The following is a 19684-nucleotide window of genomic DNA, read 5'->3' on the forward strand; positions in this document are numbered from 1 at the left end:
CCAAGTTTGCAACTTGTACAAAAGTTGGCAGGGTGGTTAATTACAGTATGCTACTGCAACAGGATCTAGAAAAGTTAGGCAGGTGGACTGAGAAATGGAAATTTAAGTTTAACATTGATAAATGCAAAGTACTGAAAATGGTAGCAGTTACTCCAGAGTAATGTACCAACTGTGTAGTACTACACTCAGGGTAGTGTAAAATGAAAAAGCCCTGGGGGTAATTGTGCAGTTAGATATGAAGTTCTCTGAGCAATGCAGACAGGCTGCCAGGACAGCTCATGGGGTTTTGTCAATGATATACAGGAATTTTTTTTTCTAGCAGGGATAAGGGAAGTGATTATTCCATTGTATAAGGCAATGGTCAGGTCATATTTTGAGTACTGCCTACAGGTCTGGAGGCCTCATTTCAGGAAGGATGTGGAGCCTCTGGAATGGGTGCAGAGAAGTTCAACCAGATTGGTGAAGGGAACAAAAGGTGCCCTTAGCAGTTCTGTAAATTACAATTTCTGGTGGCTAAACATCTGCAAGATGATCTGATGAGTTGTTTAAAGCTTTGAATTGATTGAGCAAGCTCAATATTAATGGGATTCTTCCTTTTGCTCAGACCACACATATCAGGGGGAACAAATTCAAATTGAAGGAGGACAGGTACAGAACTGATGTGTGGAAGTTTGCCTTTAGTTAGCAGTTGGTTGATTTGATTTCTGGTACAAACTTCCATATGTTGTTGTGGAACTTTTTAGCATGAATAAATTCAAGAAAGAACTAGTGAAGGCAATGAATAGGTGAAATGGGAGGTGTCACTTTTTTTTTTGCTGATGCTGTATAAGCTTGCTTTCTTGCAGCATTTGCTACTGCTAATGCTACACGGGTTCTAAAACCCAACAACAATATTAATAATCTCTCAACCTCTTTTTTCATCTTCCAACTGAGAACTGCATGATCACTTCGTGCTTAGGGGTCATGTACTGTGAGTCATATAATGTCATCTGGTTCATGACATTATATGACTCACAATTATCATCAGGGCACCTCCGTAGCCAGGTGGGCAGGAGCGGCAGTGCATAGCACACGCTTCTTGATTAAACCGGGGTTCGAGCCCGTGACCACCAAATACGGAGGCTGCGGAAAGGTCAGGGAATGACCACTGCATATCCCCAGTGCAATATGGCCTTAGTTGCTAATGTTCCTAAATAACAACATAACATAACAACAATTATTATCAGTTCTAGAATATGGTAATTATCAGGTCTAGAATATGTTTATCCCTAGTATTTTCTTTAACATGATGATGCAAATAACCATCAAGTTTATAAAATAAAAATTCTTTAAAGTACAAGACTTCAAACTGCAGAAAAAATCAACTATATATAAGTAAGCATCATGTTTACAGAAGTTGAACCAACCAAAGTTGTTGGTTGCATATGCATCATTGCATCTCATATTGTGGAATCCTTCACAGTGAGTTGCCTCTCTTTCATAATTTTAATTAGTAATACTTTCTCAATAGAGAAAACTATTGTTACTTGTTATCAGTTGGCACCACTGCCCAGATGGCCATTTTTTTCAGGCCAGTTGGCCTTTCTTTAGTGAGTGGATAGGTCAGTCTATAAGAGCTGACAACCCATTTGTGAATTTATTTAACAATATGGGAGATGTGAAAAGGCGTGTAGTTAAAACAAATTCTTTAGAACACAGGGCTTCAAACTTCAGAAAAATTCAACTATTTGTATATAGCTTACATATACTGGGTGGTTATAAAATAAGTTTCCCTATTCAGGAGACCCTAGTGTCAAAATGGTTAGAGTTAGCACTGTGAAAATCCGTGGGTATGTCATTTAGTGGTATGGGGAAGTGATTTGTAGAAAAAAAAAAATTAGTGCAAATTTCTGCCACCAGGGGAAAAACGGCGATGCACATATGTAAAAGTTGTCATTTACTTCAAGACACGCTGCTTATGCAAATGACGTCCTGTTAGATAAAAGCAGAAAGGCCAACACCGTCAATAACCATTATCGCTCTTACAAAAAAGGAAAGTGCTCTTTTAGTAAAACTCTTCTACCAGAATAACAGTAATGCTAATGCAACACTACGTGAATATCGAAAGCTTAAAGGTTTGCGTAAAGGACCTTTGACATTAGTGGGGCTTCGAAAATTAATAAAGAAATTTGAAGTGACCAAGGAGTTAGGTGTAATTTGCAGGCAGGGGACGACCATGTTTCGGAATGGAGGTAGTGGACAAAGTGACAGTTGCAATGGCCTCCAGGTCAGAATGCAAACCACAGCAGAGTTTATAATTGGACAATTTTTCTTTGAAGTGTCTACACCTCATAGCCCCATAAGGTGTGTACGGTAACTAGTGCACAGTACTGTGCTCTTCTAAGAGATCACATTATTCCTACTCTGCAAGAAAGGCAATGCTTGGAGACCGTAGTGTTCATGCAAGATGGTGCCCCGCCCCACATTGGTCAACAAGTGAAGGAACTGCTCCGTTCAACGTTTGGAAATGATCACATCATTTCTAGAGACTTTCCGCAGTTCTGGCCAGCTCGATCAGCAGATCTCAATCCCTATGATTTCTGGCTATGGGGATACCTGAAAGACAGTTTACCATGGCGGCATACAGATGCTTGTTGATTCGAAACCATGCATTAAACAGCAGGTAGCTAACATCCCCAATGAGATGCTACGTGAAACTGTGTCGCATGCAGTCCTCTGGTTTCAGAATGTCATCTCAAGTGAAGGAAAGCACATAGAACAATATTTATAGATTTCTAAGTTCTGATATTAAAATCGAATCCTAAGTTAAGTATTCCATCTCATGTTTACAGTGCCAATTTCTCCCCTGATGGCAGAAATTTGAACTAATTTTTTTTCTTCTACAAATCGCTTTCCCATACCTTAAATGAAATACCCACTAATTTTCACAGCACTATTTCTAACTGTTTTGACAGTAGGATCGCCTAAATAGGGAAACTTCTTTTATAACCACCCGGTATATCACTTATATGTAGTTGAATTTTTTTGTGTTACTTCCTTAACCAGTGACTCCATTATTTTTTTGGAACAGAAGTCAGGCTTACAGGTTTATAATTCCCACTTCACTCTTTGATCCTCTTTGTGAAATGGGGGAGAGGTTTGCACATCTCCAGTCTTTAGTGACTGACCTGAATCCAAGGATGCTCTTATATTATTTATTCCTTTTGCTGTTTCTTTTAACATAATTGGATAAATCCCATCAGCCCCAGTTGCCTTATTTTTAGTTTCAACAATTTCTCTTCCACTTTCTTCTCAGTTATCACAAAAAATATTATGCTCATTACAGTTATTTTGCCTATAACATGCTCCTGTTCTCATTTTTGTATTCCGATTGCTGTAGACACGGCTAAGACTAAGTGTTCTTATAGAGTACTACCCTGATCTCTCCATCTTCCTGAAGTTATTTAATTTTGTTTCCCTAGCATTAACTTCCCATTCATTTGAAACATTACTGCCCAGCATACCTTGATAATATCATTTGTTGCAGCAACAAACAAAAACTTTTGCACCATGTGCAAGCATTACTTTGACCCATATCACAAAGTTTTGTATCCTATGTAATTTGAAACTGCAGAACTGATGAATGAAGGAATATGTAGGAGTACCTCAACTGACACTAACCAGGAGTAAGCCAGAAGAGTACTGAAGGTGACCTTTTAGTTTCATTTCATTTTTAGGACTGAGACAAATTTCATAGTGTATCATATGTGTTTTCATGCATTATGGTGGTGTTTTTCAGTTTCCTTTCTTTCTTCTTCCATATATACCACTAGAATAGGTTTAACCTCAAAACATTCAGTTATATTTTAAGGTCATTATATGATTTAATTTTTATACAATTGATCAATAACTTGATATAATATTAAAAGTTATGCTAATTTTGGATTAAGTGTCAACTGTCGTTCCTTTTTCGCTACATTTCAAAAATCTGTCAGCTAATTACCCATTAAATGGAGCAACAGCCACTGCAGCTGATTCAGTTAGCTTAGTATTGGCACCCTGATTGCAGTGGATTGTTGCTGTGCAAAGTACTAATTTATTATTGAAAAATATTGGATTAATAGTTTGCTAAATTTATATTGCAACAGTTATGATTTTTCATTTAACATTAATCACAAACATGAGAGGTTGAACCAGTCTGAATATGAGAAAATTGTACATTACAAATAGGAAATTGTGGTGATTGTTAATTTACAAATTGTTAATTTTTTATAGTATTCACCAGAAGTTTTTTTTTTTTTTTTTTTTCATATAAAAGATCCTCCATAGCTGAATGAATTTGTTACCTCACAGCAAACTGTCAAACATATAATGTGCAGGCATATTGTCTTAATTCCTTATGGCTGTGGTTTCTGTAACATTAATCTAGAACAATCAAAATCACATAAAAGAGAATTCAACAAATTAACATTCTGCTATACAGAGTAAAACTGACATCAATGCCTTGTAAAATTTACATTAAAACTATTTGTTAATATTATTTAAAACTGTATAAATAAATTTTTTTTTCTTTTTTAAAGAGTTGAAGTTCTGCCAGCTACTTTGGATGAAATTAAAATATTCCTTCCTGTTAAGCCATTGGTATTTCTCCAGTCTCCTGAGAAAGCAAAGTTTTTGGAATGCAACCATGTTAGAGCTAAACTGTTTCATCAGAAATATGGGAGGGATGAAAGTGAAGAGGCTGAAATGTTTCGTGCCAAAGCATGGAAACTGCTGTTTAAAACTAAGCATCTACTGGATTTCCTTGGAATTCCATTTTGGTTGAGTAGTGGTACTTGCCTGGGTAAATATTTGCTGTGTTTTCAACAGATGTTAGATCTAATAAAATTGCCCCTGGAGATCAGCTGTGGGGTTTATAGACTGACTGACTAACTTATTTTTCTGATTAAGTCTGAAGGGCACAATAAGTAATAAATAAAAGAAATACATTTTATATGGTCAGTGATTTAAGTATTTAAAGTATTGTGTATTGTATGGTGGTCTCCAGGGTTTCCCCTATAAGCCGCTGATGTATGTGACAAGACAGTGCCAATGCCGGCAAGTTGTGTATGTGTAGGTATGTACTGTGTGGGTGGGTTGTGTTGAATGTTGAGTGCCGGCACCTAGCATTTCACAGCCAGGGGACAGAGGACACCTGGTACCCTGCCCTCTGACTCAGTATATAGATATATAGGAGTGATGGGCAAAGCTTATGTATAAGAGTACATATACACTTCTAAAATAAGTAGCATACACATGTATGAGTCTTAAATATATTAAAAATAATATTTTATAAGTATTTTTTAAAGATTTTTCATTATTCAAAAGAATTATAATTAACTTACTTCTCTTTTCATTTTAATATATTTGCTTTTTGATATATTAGTATATCTGATTTGTATGAATTTTAATAAATATGAAAATGAAACAATTTTTCCAACCTAGTTAATGTTATTAATGCTCCTCTGGTTTATTTGCTTCCATTTATATTGTCAAATGCTTGGTTTGGAGCTGTGTGCTAGCTTTCATTTATCACAATTCTGCATCCAGAGAGGGTCTAATTTTGCCATTTTAGTAAACCTTTGTAGTTTTCTGTGGGTACTTTGTTTAGGATTAAGCTAGAAAAGTGTAATTTTCATAGAAATTCTGCAGCTAATTCCTGTATTCAGCATTTGTTTTTCTAGGAAAAAATTAAATATTGCTAACACTATTTCTGATTTGAGTTAGATTAGACTTACTTGTAACTTACACTGATTTACCTTTTTTCTTCTGTATTTTATGTATTTATTTATATTTTCAGCTTTTATTTACAAAATTTTGATTGTAATTTATTTTTGCAATAATCCTGCTTAATGTTCAGCTATAAAGTCAAAATAAGAAAAATTTAATATTTAAGAGCATTTACATACATAATTTTTTAATTTTTACTTCCAAATTCCTTGAAATAGATCGCTTGGGAAAAGATTATATTTTCTAAGTATGGTAAGAACTAGAGTAAATAATAAGGTTACTAGCCATGTGAACTCTTTCTGGCAGTATAGTGGTTTTGCTACTCGGTCACTCATTTGAAGAGATCTGGGCTTCAATCCCTTCAAAGATTGGAGGAATTCTTAAAGGCCTCTTCGATCTCATGGTTGTAGTTAGCTGATCTCAGGTTTAAGGGGGCAAGGTTTTCTCTGTGAACTGGTATGGCCTAAGTACTAATACTCCATAAAACCGACCACTAAGAACAACTAGCCATGTAGCTGATAAATTAGTGGCTTGCAGTGGTTCCAGTATGTAGGCAGAGCTAAATTCCCCAGCTGCATCCAGAGGATGTGCCAATGAACCTTCCAGAATGTGTATCCTAGGTAAATGAACAAAACATTAGAGATATATCAAGGATACAGAAGGTTGCATTATTATTCGTGCTGTACTGGTGACACTTCATATAGGCAAACTACAAACTTTACTGCAAGCTATGATTAGAATAATATCCAATGTTATGCCAAGCGAGCCTCTCATAAAGGATTCAACCTCAGAAATGGATCACCAGGTGTCGATTGCTTTGGTTCCAAAAGAGGTAATTGTAGTGTGTGTGTGTGTGTGGTGGAGTGGCTCAGCTGTTAGAGAAATTCAGAATATTTCTGTAACAAAGCCAGATAATACAGAACTAGCTATCAGTTCTAAACAGGACTAAAGGGCATATAGTTATCCATGTGTTATTAAAGACAATGAAAAAAAAAAAAAAAACTGAGGAACTTGATCACAAACTCCTATGTATAAAATATCTTTATTTATAAAGAAAAATTGAATGCTAAAATCTTGACAAATTAGTGGGGGAAGGAATAACCACAAATCTGCAAAAAAGGAAGGTTTCACAGTCATATCTGAAACTCGTGTATCACATTTTCTTATTATAAATATGATTAATGAAGGAATAAAGAAAGCAATTCAGTTAGTTTCTGCTTGAATAAAAAAATAAGGGCCCACTGGCAGAAAACAAGGGGCACTTGACAAAATAATTCAATGTCAAATCTTCTACATTGCATTGTAAAGCACCATAGTCTATTCTACTTATGTTTGTATTAGTATTCATATTAAAATGGCAGTGTTGCAAGGAGGCAAAGCTTATCAGTGTGCAAGTACAGAGTTATGTCTTGCATCTTCAAATCCATGTGATAACACAATGTGGTTATATTCTATTGTCTTTTTTATTGTAAACATCTAACCCTCTGTGGCTGTCCCAGAGTACAAACAGAAAATGTATTTTTAATTTTTCCACATTTCTGAAGGATACTCTGAAATTGAAACATGAAAGCAAGTATGGGACTACAACAAAAAGAGGATGTGTTTTTATGAACTGGTCATGTTTTCTGTAATTTATAAACATTTGCACCTTAAGAAAAACAGTTCCTGTGAGCAGGTCACTCATTTGGCAAAGCATATTAGAATCTTCACCTTTTTGTAAGCCAAAATATGAAATCTTAGATTGCACTAAATTTTTGATTTATTTAAACTATTATATTAGGCTTCTAAAATGATAATTACCCATAGCATCGTTGCTGTTAAGGGTATTGCATCAGGCATCTTTGTAAAATTTTCACTGATTGCAATAAAGATATTACAATCTTTGTGAAAATTTCTTATTATCTTAAAGATATTTAAATAGTTTAAGTGAAACACTATAAAAAATTCAGTGAGTCAGAAAAGTGCACCGAACTTATCTGAATAAATAATGAATGTTTTAAAATAATTTTGAGTAATATTTGTTGGAATGCAATTTTAGTCCAACAGTCGTACCTCTCAATAACATCCAGACTTATTTTAAAGTTGCTACCAGTGAAACTTGCACTTCCATGACAAGACAATAAAAGTTGTGTTATAAAGTGCACTTGATGTTTGTAAACATTGAAAAGAAGCCATGCAACCAATGCTTTGAGATCTCATGTACTCTACCATTGCCATATTAGCATTAGCATTAGTAGAGGCATTTGATGCAAGAAAGCAAGCTTATGCAGCATCAGCCAAAAAAAAAAATAAAATTAAATTAAAAAATAAAAATAAATAAATAAATAAAAAATAACCACTTCCACTTCACCCCTCTGTTCCTTCGAAATACCTGTCCAGCTGAGCCTTAAACTTATTTAGGCTATCAACTTCCACAACAAGGGATGGAAGTCTATTCCACCAACCAACCACCCGCTGGCTAAAGGCAAATTTCCTCACGTCTGTCCTACATCTGTCTTTTCTCAATTTGAATTTATGCCCTCTCAGGTGATTATTCTGAGCAAGAGGAAGAATCCCATCAGCATTGAGCATGCTCAAAACCATTCAAGGCTTTATACACCTCTATCAGATCACCTCGCCGGTGCTTAGTCTCACCATTGCCTTATAAAAAGGGATAATCACCTCCCTATTTCTGCTAGAAAAATTATTGTATGTCACTGACAAGACCCCATGACCTGCTCTGGCACCTGTCTGCACTGCTCAGAAAACTTCCTGTCTGACTGCATAATTCGAGGGTTTAGTGTCAAACGACGTTAACTACAGAATCATTTTGTAGTTGATGTTTTTGTAATAAACCAAAAAAAAAGTCATTTGACATTTTCTTGATTTACTGAAAATGTACTTACAGCCTAAGCTAATGTAGGCTGTAAAATACTAAAGAGATGCAGTTCTATGACATGATATGCATTGTTATTTGTATAAAGTAAAACTAAAGTTATCACAAAAAGAAAATGCAATTTGTGGTTAACCTTGTTTGACACCAAACTCTCAAATCACCCCAGGTCTTTTTCATTCTCCACTATCCTGAGTGTAGTACCACACAGTTGGTACATTTCTGTGGGGTTACCACTACCATATACAGTATTTTGCATTTGTCAATGTTAAACTTCAGTTGCCACTTCTCAATCCATCTGCCCAACTTGTCTAGATCCTGTTGCAGTAGTATACTGTCATTACCAGCTCTACCAACCTTTGTATCATCTGCAAACTTCAACATTAAGCCTGATATACCTTCATCAATATCATTGATAAATATACGAAACAAACAATAGGCCCAACACGGAGCCTTTGGGTACTTCACGAAGAGCAGCGTCCATTGATTACCGCTTTGTCCAGTAGGCTTCCATGTGCAACAGTATCAAAAGATTTCCTGAAATCCAAGTATATGATATAAAAATTATTTTTTGCATCCAGTTCCTTTGTGACCAGATCATAGTATCCAATCAAATTTTTCAGACAAGACTTCCCCTTAACAAACCCATGCTTTGTCTGAATTAATTCTGCAGTCTTGTCTAGATGATCCTGCAATTCTTCTTTAACCAGTGACTCCATTATTTTCCCTGGAACAGAAGTTAAACTAACAGGTCTGTAATTACTCCAGTTACCCTTTGATCTCCCCCTTTGTAAATTGGGGATACATTTGCACATCTCTAGTCTGTGGGGAACTCCCTTGAGTCCAAGGATGCTCTCATAATTATGACTAAGAGTTTGCTGCCTCCTTTAATATAACTGGATATATCCCATCCACCCTGGGTGCCTTTCTTATGTTTAACTTATTTTTAACTTCAACAATTTCTCTTCCACTTTGCTCTAAGTTATTAAAAGTCCATTTAGCTCCCTGTTAGAGTTTAATAAGCTTCTGTCTGCCACCTTCCTACAGAATTCCTCATTTGTGAACTTGGATGCAAAATACTCAATTTGTCAGTTATCTGAGCAGGATCATCAACAGTCAAACCGTCAATATCAATTGGACCAATCTGATTCATCCCTTTCCTTCTAGAGCTTATATATGTAAAGAAGTATTTGCTTTTTTTTTTGCATCCTTTGCCAAAGATTTCTCGTAATCTGCTTTCGCTTGCCTAACCTCCTTGACTTGATTACAGACTCTCTTATATCTATCATAGGCTTCTGTGTCACCCGATAATTTATAAATTATCAGGTGACACAGAAAATGCATCCCATGCATTTTTCTTCTTTGCCTTGAGTCTCATAATGTTGGTAATAAAAGAAAGAATGACATTTGAAGAAACATTGTACACTTTATCTTGTTTCATACATGTATAAAAACACATTTCATTGACCAAACAATTTTGCTGCCTAATTTCACACAACACATGATGATAAAAAAAAAAAAAAAATACAATATAATTCAAGGAAATGTAAATTAATGTGACCTGACAGCAAAATCTAATATTAATTAGTAAAAACTAACTATTGATAAATTAATATCAAAATTATGGAATTATTTTGAATGTGACTAATTATACCATTGCTTTAATGTTTAAAGTTTACAATTATATAGAAAAGGGAATAAAAAAAATTATAAATTTTTATCCTGCTTCCCCATCCCCAGAAAAATGGCCTTTATTCACATTTAATAAGATCGGTCTTTAAATTTTCTTGAAGACTTAACACCATATTTATTATTTTATCTAGGATTTTACCGTCAGTGTGATTTTATTCCTTATAGCAAAGATGTCGACATAGGTATATGGATCAAGGATTACAAGCCAGATATTATACCTTTCTTCTCGACCCATGATCTTCCTCTTACTCACTCCTTTGGCAAGGTACAGATTTTCTTCTTAATTATTATTATTATTATTGTAATTAGCCATATGGTGCAAGGAAGCCTGAGGCTTTTGCTGCACCAGCCAAAAAAAAAAAAAAATTCCGAGTTACCCCTGAGTGAGAGAGAGACAGAAATGGAAGGGAATCACCAAGAAAGAGAAGAATGATGATATCCAGGTCAGGACCCTGGGTGTGCCAAGCCCATACTCACCAGATGTGAGCCCCTGGGGGTATATTAAAGTTCTTTGTTTTTTTAGAACTTGCTTAAATTCAAAATAATTTAGTACTGTGCAGTTATACATTAAGTAAGGATAGCCAACCTATTTAATTCTTTAGTGAAAAGTATGCTAAAACATTTAAATTTAAAAAAAATAAATTTCTGTTATAGGTTAAAATGACATTGTATTCCTCCATTGTTGTTTTTTGACTTTCAATCCTATTGTGTTAGAATTTGATCACATCAGTTGTCAAAATCCAGATCCTCGCTATTAGTTGTGCAAAGTATGCTACTTGCTTGCTCATGTAACTTGGTGCATAAGGCATTAGTACAGTATTACTTCTGAAATGCAGCAATTAAAAGTGTGTGCATTTACCTCTCTGTACAGGTAACCCTCATATAAAACTGTAGTTAGGCTCCTGTAAAATCTTGTGTAGTGTGAAACCATGCTATATGGGGGCTAAGAACCAGTACAAAAAGGGAATTATATTCCAAAAACTAACAAAAATACACTTTTTTTTTTATAACTATCAGAAACTTAATTTTTATTAAAAATAGTAATAACTGAACAAACATCTCACAAACAGTTTTACATATATGTCAGATAATGTATGTTTATTTAATTTTCTTCCTCTTCTTTGCTGCTAAGCACAATGAAATGAGAACCTTTTTGCTGTTACAGAATATCTTCACCTTCTGAACTTTCTTCTGCATCATCTAGATTTTGTGTGTCTTCTGTTTTCTTTAAAAATCAGTAATCTGGGTTTGTTTTCTTTTACTTGATAGATCTTTGTAAATTTCATGGTATGGAGTTAAGCATTCTTGAAGCCCCCCCCAAGGCGCCTCCGTAGCCAGGTGGGAAGGAGCAGCAGTGAGTACCACATGCTTCTTGATCAGACCGGGGTTCGAGCCCGTCACCACCAAATACTGAGGATGTGGAAAGGTCAGGGAATGACCACCGCATATTCCGGAGCAATATGGCCTTAGTTGCTAATGCTCCTAAAAACCAAACAAAAAAAAAAAAAAAAAAAAAAGCCCCCCCGCCACTTCGAACTTTGTGCTCCTTTCAGTCGAAGGATCTGCATTAAAAAAATAAGCTTCTAATTTCTTGGCTAAGTTTATGCCTTCCCGTATGCTTTTTAGTGTAAAATTTGGAACTTCAGAATTTTCATCTGTGCTATCATCCTCTGAATTGATTTCATTTACTTCTGATGCCATTTCCACCAAATCCACTTCACCAGCCTCTTTTTCTACCAGTAATTCTTGAACATCTTCAGTAGTCATATCATCAAAAACTTCCACTCGTACTTTCTTAGCAAGTTCTACTATCACACCTATTCTGTTTTCTGCAGGTTTGACTATATTTCTGAATGAACTGACTCTGGCCATATGTTTAATGTTAATGATTTTACTTCTTTGAGCGATACAGTTATGATTCCGATATAGTCCACTATTGAAAAATTTTTCCAAAGTCCATTATAATGATTTTCTGATGTAATGATTTCTAAAAGTAGCTATAATGCCTTGATCTAATGGCTGAACTAAAGAAGTTGTATTAGGTGGTAGGAATATTACTTCACCATTTGGATGACTTAAATCTTTTGGATGGCCTGGCACGTTATCCAACAGTAATAAAACTTTTAAGTCTAGATTTTTCCACTTTAAATAGTTTTCTGCAGCTGGCACAACACAATTTAGAAATTGTGTTGTGCCAGTTTCTAAATTTAAATGTCACTCAAGTTTTTTATTTGCTTTCCAATATACTGGTAACGTGTTTTTATTTACACCTTTCATTGCACGAGGATTAGAGGATCTATAAACTAGCATAGGTTTTATCGTGTGATCTCTCGATGTGTTACTGCACATAAGTAACATTACACAATCTTTTGATGCCTTAAAACCTGGTTGCAGTTTTCTCTTTTTTTTGAAATAAACGTTCTGTTGGTCATTTTTTTCCCACCAAAGACCTATTTTATCATCATTGAAAACTTGATGTTTGTATCTGTGCTCTTCAATAATTTTTTGAAATTCCTTTGCATAGTTATTGGCAGCTTCATTACCAGCTGATGCAGGCGCCTCTGTAGCCAGGTGGGAAGGAGCAGCAGTGCGTAGGACACGCTTCTTGATTAGACCGGGGTTCGAGCCCGTCACCACCAAATACAGAGGATGCGGAAAGGTCAGGGAATGACCACCGCATATCCCGGAGCAATATGGCCTTAGTTGCTAATGCTCCAAATAACAAACAAACAAACCAGCTGATGCACTTTTCCATTGAATTCTTATGTTATATAATGAGAAGCAGTTTTTAACTCGCTCAAACCAACCTTTACTTGCAACAAACCCTGGGTTAAGATTCTCCATTTTCTTTTAAATGGTTATAAATTTTTAGTGCCTTTTGTTTAATCACATTGCCATGTAATGGGGTCCATTTTTTACTGGTATCGTCAATCCAAATACTGAGTGCTTTTCCATTTTTTTAGTTATTGGCGCTCGGGTACGAGCTGTCATATTTGATAAAATGAAAGATCCTGCAGCAACAGAAGTTCTAATTTTCTGTTCATTTTTCTTTTGGTCCAGATTGTTGCTTCATTTAAATTAAACTTTTTGCAACATATGATAACTTTTTCCCTTTTTTAAGCCAATCCAAAATTTGTATCTGATTCTAGAGAAATAGTTTCTTTGAGTGGTACTTTTTTTACTTTCCTTAAGTATAATTTAGGGCTGGAATTTAATTCACAAAAAAAGAAATTATTCCAATACAGTTCTAAAACTAGAAAAATTTACAAATGATCAAATAAAAATCAAAATAACCTTAAAAAAACCTTAAAAGTCACGACCTGCATGCTTTGAAGTCACAATTTTTTTATGGTGTCAAACAAGCAAAAGTTCAATAGCACAGAACCTAACATGGGGATTTCCCAAGAATTCTTTTTGCATAATGACTGGTGAGTCAACAGTGGGGATTCATAAAAAATAATGGAAATGTTGAAAAATTACATCCAACATAATAGCAGGAAAAACTCAAAAACCCCACAGAAAAACTCAAAAATACCATGTTATGCGAGGTTTGCCACAATTCTCTAACCATGTTAGAGTGAAATCATGTTATTTAAGTACCGTGTTGTGCGAGGATTGCCAAAATTTATCGATCGTGTTAGAGCGAAACCACGCTGTAGAAGTACTGTGTTATTCAGGGGTTGCCTGTACAGTCAGTTCTGCTATATTGTGCATTTTAGCAACGCGAATTTGCTCCAACGCGACTGATATATTAGGGAAAAATGCGATTTTCGAGTTGACTCATGCATGATTTCGTCTGCAAGTAACACCAAGTGGACACAGAACCTGGCACAAAGCTGAACGTAGTAAGCTGCACAGCAATACATATAGGTTTATGAAGCTTAAAAATTGTCAAATGTGTGAGAGCTGTAGTTTCCATTTACTGTAGAAGTATTGGTCGGAGACACACTGTTGTCATTCGCTGTATTCACAAGATAATAGGTCATATTATAAGCCAACTCACGTTTTCAGGAGCTCACATTTTTTTGTTCGAACAGAAATTTTGTGAGGCAGGATAGCATGAGCAGAGGAGCACATTTCTGGAGGTCACTACCATAAAACAATAAAAACAATTTGCAGTTCCCAGTTTATTGGTCTTTTCTGTTAATGCAGTCTAATTATAAATGGGTAGTAAACTCGATATTATTGCATTTGCGATAACACGGATAGCTGGAATTCTGTGTTTTTACGTTATTATGATGAAATGTGTTTCCCCTTCCATGAAATCTCCAATCACATAGGTGCCTCTGTAGCCAGGTGGAAAGTAGCAGTAGTGCGTAGCACACGCTTCTTGATTAGACTGGGGTTCGAGCCCGTTACCAGAAAATACGGAGGATGTGGAAAGGTCAGGGAATGACCACCACGTATCCCGGAGCAATATGGCCTTAGTTGCTAATGCTCCTAAAAAAAAACCAAAACAAACAACAAACATCCAATCACATAAAAAACATAAATTTTCAGAATCTTCTCTTTATTCTTATTTTTTAAGCTTTTTACTCTTTACTCTATATTTTACTTGTGCAATTTGTGCGTGCAGTGTTTGTCATTATTAATTGCTTATCTTTTATACTGTTTTAAATTTTACAATCCAAAAAAAAAATGTCAGTGAACAGAAATATCAATTAGTATGTATATATTATAGTGCTATATTTACTGTAATATTTATTTATTAGAAATTTAAGATGTTTAAACCTGTGTTAGCAATTTTATTGGGTTTCTAACTTTTTTTAGCGTTTTACTTACCAGACTGAACATTTTTTTTTTTTTTTAGTGCTCTGCTCCATTCCTATTTTGCCCACAAGCCCTGTTGTTGTTAATGCACGAAATACCATAATAAGGAAATTTTTAGGAACACGTGTAGCATGTTAAAGCAGAACTGACTATATATATGTAAAATCCACAAACCTGCTAATTGTTAACAGTTTAGCATGGACAGTTAAGCATAGACATTGATTAGTTTACACTAAGTGTGAGATGGAAAACTAGTGCTGTAATGCAATGTATTTTATTCATCGCTGGAACAGGTTATTTTTACTTTAATTTAATTTTTCCTTTTATCTTCTGAATCAGTCCAAATATTTGTTCATCAGTTTTAGTTTAGGGTAAGGAAATTGCCAAATTTGATTCAGTAAAATTACTATGAATGTTAACTTGTTGCAATATATAAATGCAATGAAAGAATGTATTTCATGTATAGTTTTAACAGAGGTTAACATAAAAAGTGATGAAATTTCTTATTATAACATACAAGGTGATGAAATTTCTTATTATAACATACAAGGTCTATATGTTGAGAGATTTGAGAAGGGGTGGAGGAATAATAATATACTGTATTATTATTCCTCTTTATTATTTTCTGTATTATTTTCTTCTAACATGCTTTAAGGCAGTACAGTTTTCACAAGACTTAACTCAGTCTTGTGAAAACTGTTGTGTCAAATTATTAGGAGAAGATCCTGAAAACACATTCATGATTTGTGCTTTTTATAGGCCACCATCAGATTCTATAAACAGTTTCCTAATAGAATTAGATAACACAATTTTGCAATGGGATGACATACAGGCTGATAAGACTATACTAGTAGGAGATTTTAATATTAATTTACTTACCAATGAAACTGATAATGTGATATTCAAATACTCTGCAATCTTAAACAGTTATGGATTTGAACACCTTATTTGGAATAACTAGGCAACAAAGGATGGAGGGTGATAGAACAGTAAGCTCTTGTTTAGATCACCTTATAACAAATATAAAGTTGAAGTATGCTAATTTTTACATACTATTAAATCAATTTTCAGATCACAGAACATGTATACTAATAGCGGATATGTACTCAAAACAACATTCATGTGAAGATATAAAATTAACAAATATTATGAAGAAAAGTTATTTATCAACAGGTAAACTGAAACAAAACATAGATAATATGTTAATACAAGAGCAAGTCCCTCAGGGTTCAGTGTTGGATCCATTGTTGTTTTCTGTATTTATAAATGATATTGATGATGGCATATCAGGCTTAATGTCCAAGTTTTCAGATGATACAAAGGTTGGCAGGGTTGTTAATGACACTAATGACAGTGCACTGCTGCAGTGTACTGTCATTAGTGTCATTAACAACCCTTTGTTCCATTCACTAATATTGTTGCCCTTCTCTGTACTTGTGATGTTAATTATGATACAGTTAGTGATTATAATTGTATCATATAAGACAGAACATTTGTATTTCCTGCATTGACCACTCTCTGTATTGAATCAACTGCTGCTGGATTTCTTTAATAATAATCAAGTTCCCTTTCATTGTTGAATTTGCTCCCCAGCCTTGATTACTAAATGAGCAGAAATGACTTGCTGAGATTCTGGTATTAGTAACAATGTAGGTGCATGGAAAATCATTATTTGTAATGAAAAAAACTTTATAGAAAAGACAGCACCATCAGCGTTCTTTAGTAATGAATTTGCAATAGAGTAACTAAACTCATGGTTATTAGGTTTTTTTGGTTAACACAACTTTACAAATTGAGATATGAATGTATACGTACATATATCATATACATACATATATGTATACGATAAAGATCATGTATACCATATGAACCGGTGCACTATGACCAAAATAGTTTCTGTACCAAGAATCCTACCTAATGGTGAAAATAAAACTAGTCTTTGCACTGCAGTTGTTATTGTTGGTATATATAGTAAGTAGTTTGCCATCTCTGAATATTATGACATTTTTTTTGTACTCCTACTCATAGGTTGAAGATAGTTATGAGCTATCATTTCGAGATGGTGATATCAAACTAGATATATTTTTCTTCTACGAACAAGCAAGTTATGTGTGGAATGGGGGAACACAAGCCAGAACTGGAAAAAAATTCAAGTAAATTTTACTTAGTTAATTAGATTTGTATGCTTCTGCTGAATAAAGTTCAACAAATAATTGCAGCTAAGTTTTATATGATATCATTTATTTTTTCTATTTTTCATTCTCCCATGTTTGAGAGAGTTATTCAGTAAGGTAATAAAAAAAAAAAAAAGCCTTTAGTTATGTCTTTAAGTGACACTTTTTTTTTGTGGGCAGTATCCCTCAAGGAATGTTCTGTACACCATGATAAATATTTTAATAAATGAGCATTACCTTAAAAATCCTTTGAGGTTCGTTACAGAAGGCAGGTAGAATTTGTAACACTATGTTCATTTATTAAAATATTTATTCATGGCATATAGTGTTGGAATAGTTTATTTCTTGATGAAAAACAAAAACTGTGTTTAAATTCAGGATGAACAATCACAGCCTTTTGTTTCTAAAATCGAAAGTGAAAAAACAGAAATCAACTAATAAAAGACCAAAACAAAAGTATGATGACAGTTATCTCTATTTCGGCTTTGCATGTGTTGGAAAAAAAGATGCTCCTGATACGATGCACAATCTGTTGTATGTAATAAAATATTAGCAAACAGTTCTTTGGATCCCGCTAAACTTGTATTTCGTAAGTGTTCTGTAAATATATTGTGAGATAAAAAGTGTTCTGTGACTAAAAAAGTTTGAGAAACGTGTTGGTAAACATAAAACAAAGTTTGGAAAACATAAGGCTCTGATTAGGCCACATCTTGAGTACTGCATACAAGTCTGGATTTATGCTCATTTATGTGAAGCTGCTAGAACAGGTTTAGAGAAAGACGAGATTGGCGAGGGGAACAAAGGGTTGCTCTTACCAAGAAAGGCTTTCAGTTCTGCAAATTGCAGCATCCGGAAAGTAGACACCTGCTTGGTGATCTGATTGAGGTATTAAAGGCTTTGAATGGCTTGAGCAAACTCAGTTCAGATGGGATTTTTCCTCTTGCTTCGATTTTTTTCCTCTTACTTATGCACACGAGGGGGCATAAATTCAAATTGAGGAAGGATGATTGCAGAATAGGAGTGCAGAATCAACCACCCATTAGCCTTCAGCTAATGGGTGGTTGATTGATTGGAACAAGCTTCCATCTGTTGTCATGTAAGTGGATAGAATTGGACAACCTATTAGAGGGATGAATAGGTGAAATGGGAATTTTTTGTTTTTTTTTGGGCTGGTGGTGCTGTGTAAGCATGCTTTCTTGCATTATTTGTCACTACTAATACTAAATTGAAAGAATACAATGGATGGAGAAACCATAAATTGTTTGAAAATGAGATGGAAACAGGATCTGTATAAAATAAAATTTAAAACCAAAATCCGTAAAGAATCATCATTCCAAGTGATTGATGTTGAAAAGAACTGTGTTGGATGACAGCAGAGCATGAACAATATCACTCAAGATCTATTGTATCCATCAGTAAGTCCTATTACTGTTGCCAATAAATGGAATATGATGGGCTAGTTGAAGTATATACTGTCAACTCATCATGATTATTACAGGAACCTCACAACTATTAGAAGTGACGTGCCTAATTCTGATTCTGATGAAAAGTGTTTTGTACATTGTGATTCACATGAACAAGATTACAGTGTATAAAAACAGCATCCTGTAACAAAAATCAAAGTGGATTAACACTTTTTAAATTTTTATTGTTTGTTAGTTTGAAAATAAATTATTTTGTTCAATTTAAAAGTAACTTTGGAGTTAGAATTTTTTTTTTTTTTTTTCATTCTATTTTTTCAGCCATTATATCAGCAGCCAATATGATTTTGCTTTTTTTTTAACTACTAATATTATTATCTTTAAATCTATGACAATATAAATTCAATGCGTATTTTGAAGTAACATGACAATAAATTAAGTGTTATTATTGATTCTGGAATTTTCTGTGGGCTTTCAACTTTAGGACTTAATTTTCAGTTTTAGTCTCAAAAGGGTTAATTGTATTATTTTCATATAATAGGAAAAGGTGCGAATATGATAGAACTCATTACATTCCCGAAGAAAAATATTCTCACTGTGAATTGTAAATATATTTGGTTTTACACCAGTCACAAAGCACAAAATTGTATTGCACAAAAACCTTGAAAGGCACAATACGGCTAGAATATAGTCCTTGTGCCAGTTCAAATAATTCTGAAGAATTGGAAATATGTTAGTACAAATTATTCTGATAGCTGTTGTGCTATCATACTGACTTGTTTACTTACTGGTATAATCATACTGACTTGTCTACCTACTGGATTTGGATAATTATGAATAAACATTCTTTGTTTTTGTGAACATTCAGTGGCCAAAGATATTATGTATTTTGCCAATTTTGAGAAAACTAAAACTGTTAGATGTAAATACAGTATTTGCATTCCCAGATTTTTAAAAAAATATTTATTATTCCTGCTTACATACTTTTTTTACAGAATTTCTCTAAT

General features: G+C 34.3%; 1 protein-coding gene across 1 annotated transcript in view; it reads left to right on the plus strand.

Annotated features, from left to right (window-relative positions):
• LOC150078464 (ribitol-5-phosphate transferase FKTN-like) overlaps nt 1-19684 on the plus strand; it is a 57146-nt gene that overhangs the window by 17890 nt on the left and 19572 nt on the right. Inside the window, exons 4-6 of the mRNA XM_090384576.1 lie at nt 4560-4822; nt 10444-10577; nt 17111-17235. Of these exons, the coding sequence (XP_090240702.1) occupies nt 4560-4822; nt 10444-10577; nt 17111-17235 (522 nt within the window). The remainder of the gene's footprint in view (nt 1-4559; nt 4823-10443; nt 10578-17110; nt 17236-19684) is intronic.

This window comes from Mastigoproctus giganteus, chromosome 11, assembly GCF_048544385.1.
Source record: "Mastigoproctus giganteus isolate SK-2022 chromosome 11, ASM4854438v1, whole genome shotgun sequence".
NCBI lineage: Eukaryota > Metazoa > Arthropoda > Arachnida > Uropygi > Thelyphonidae > Mastigoproctus > Mastigoproctus giganteus.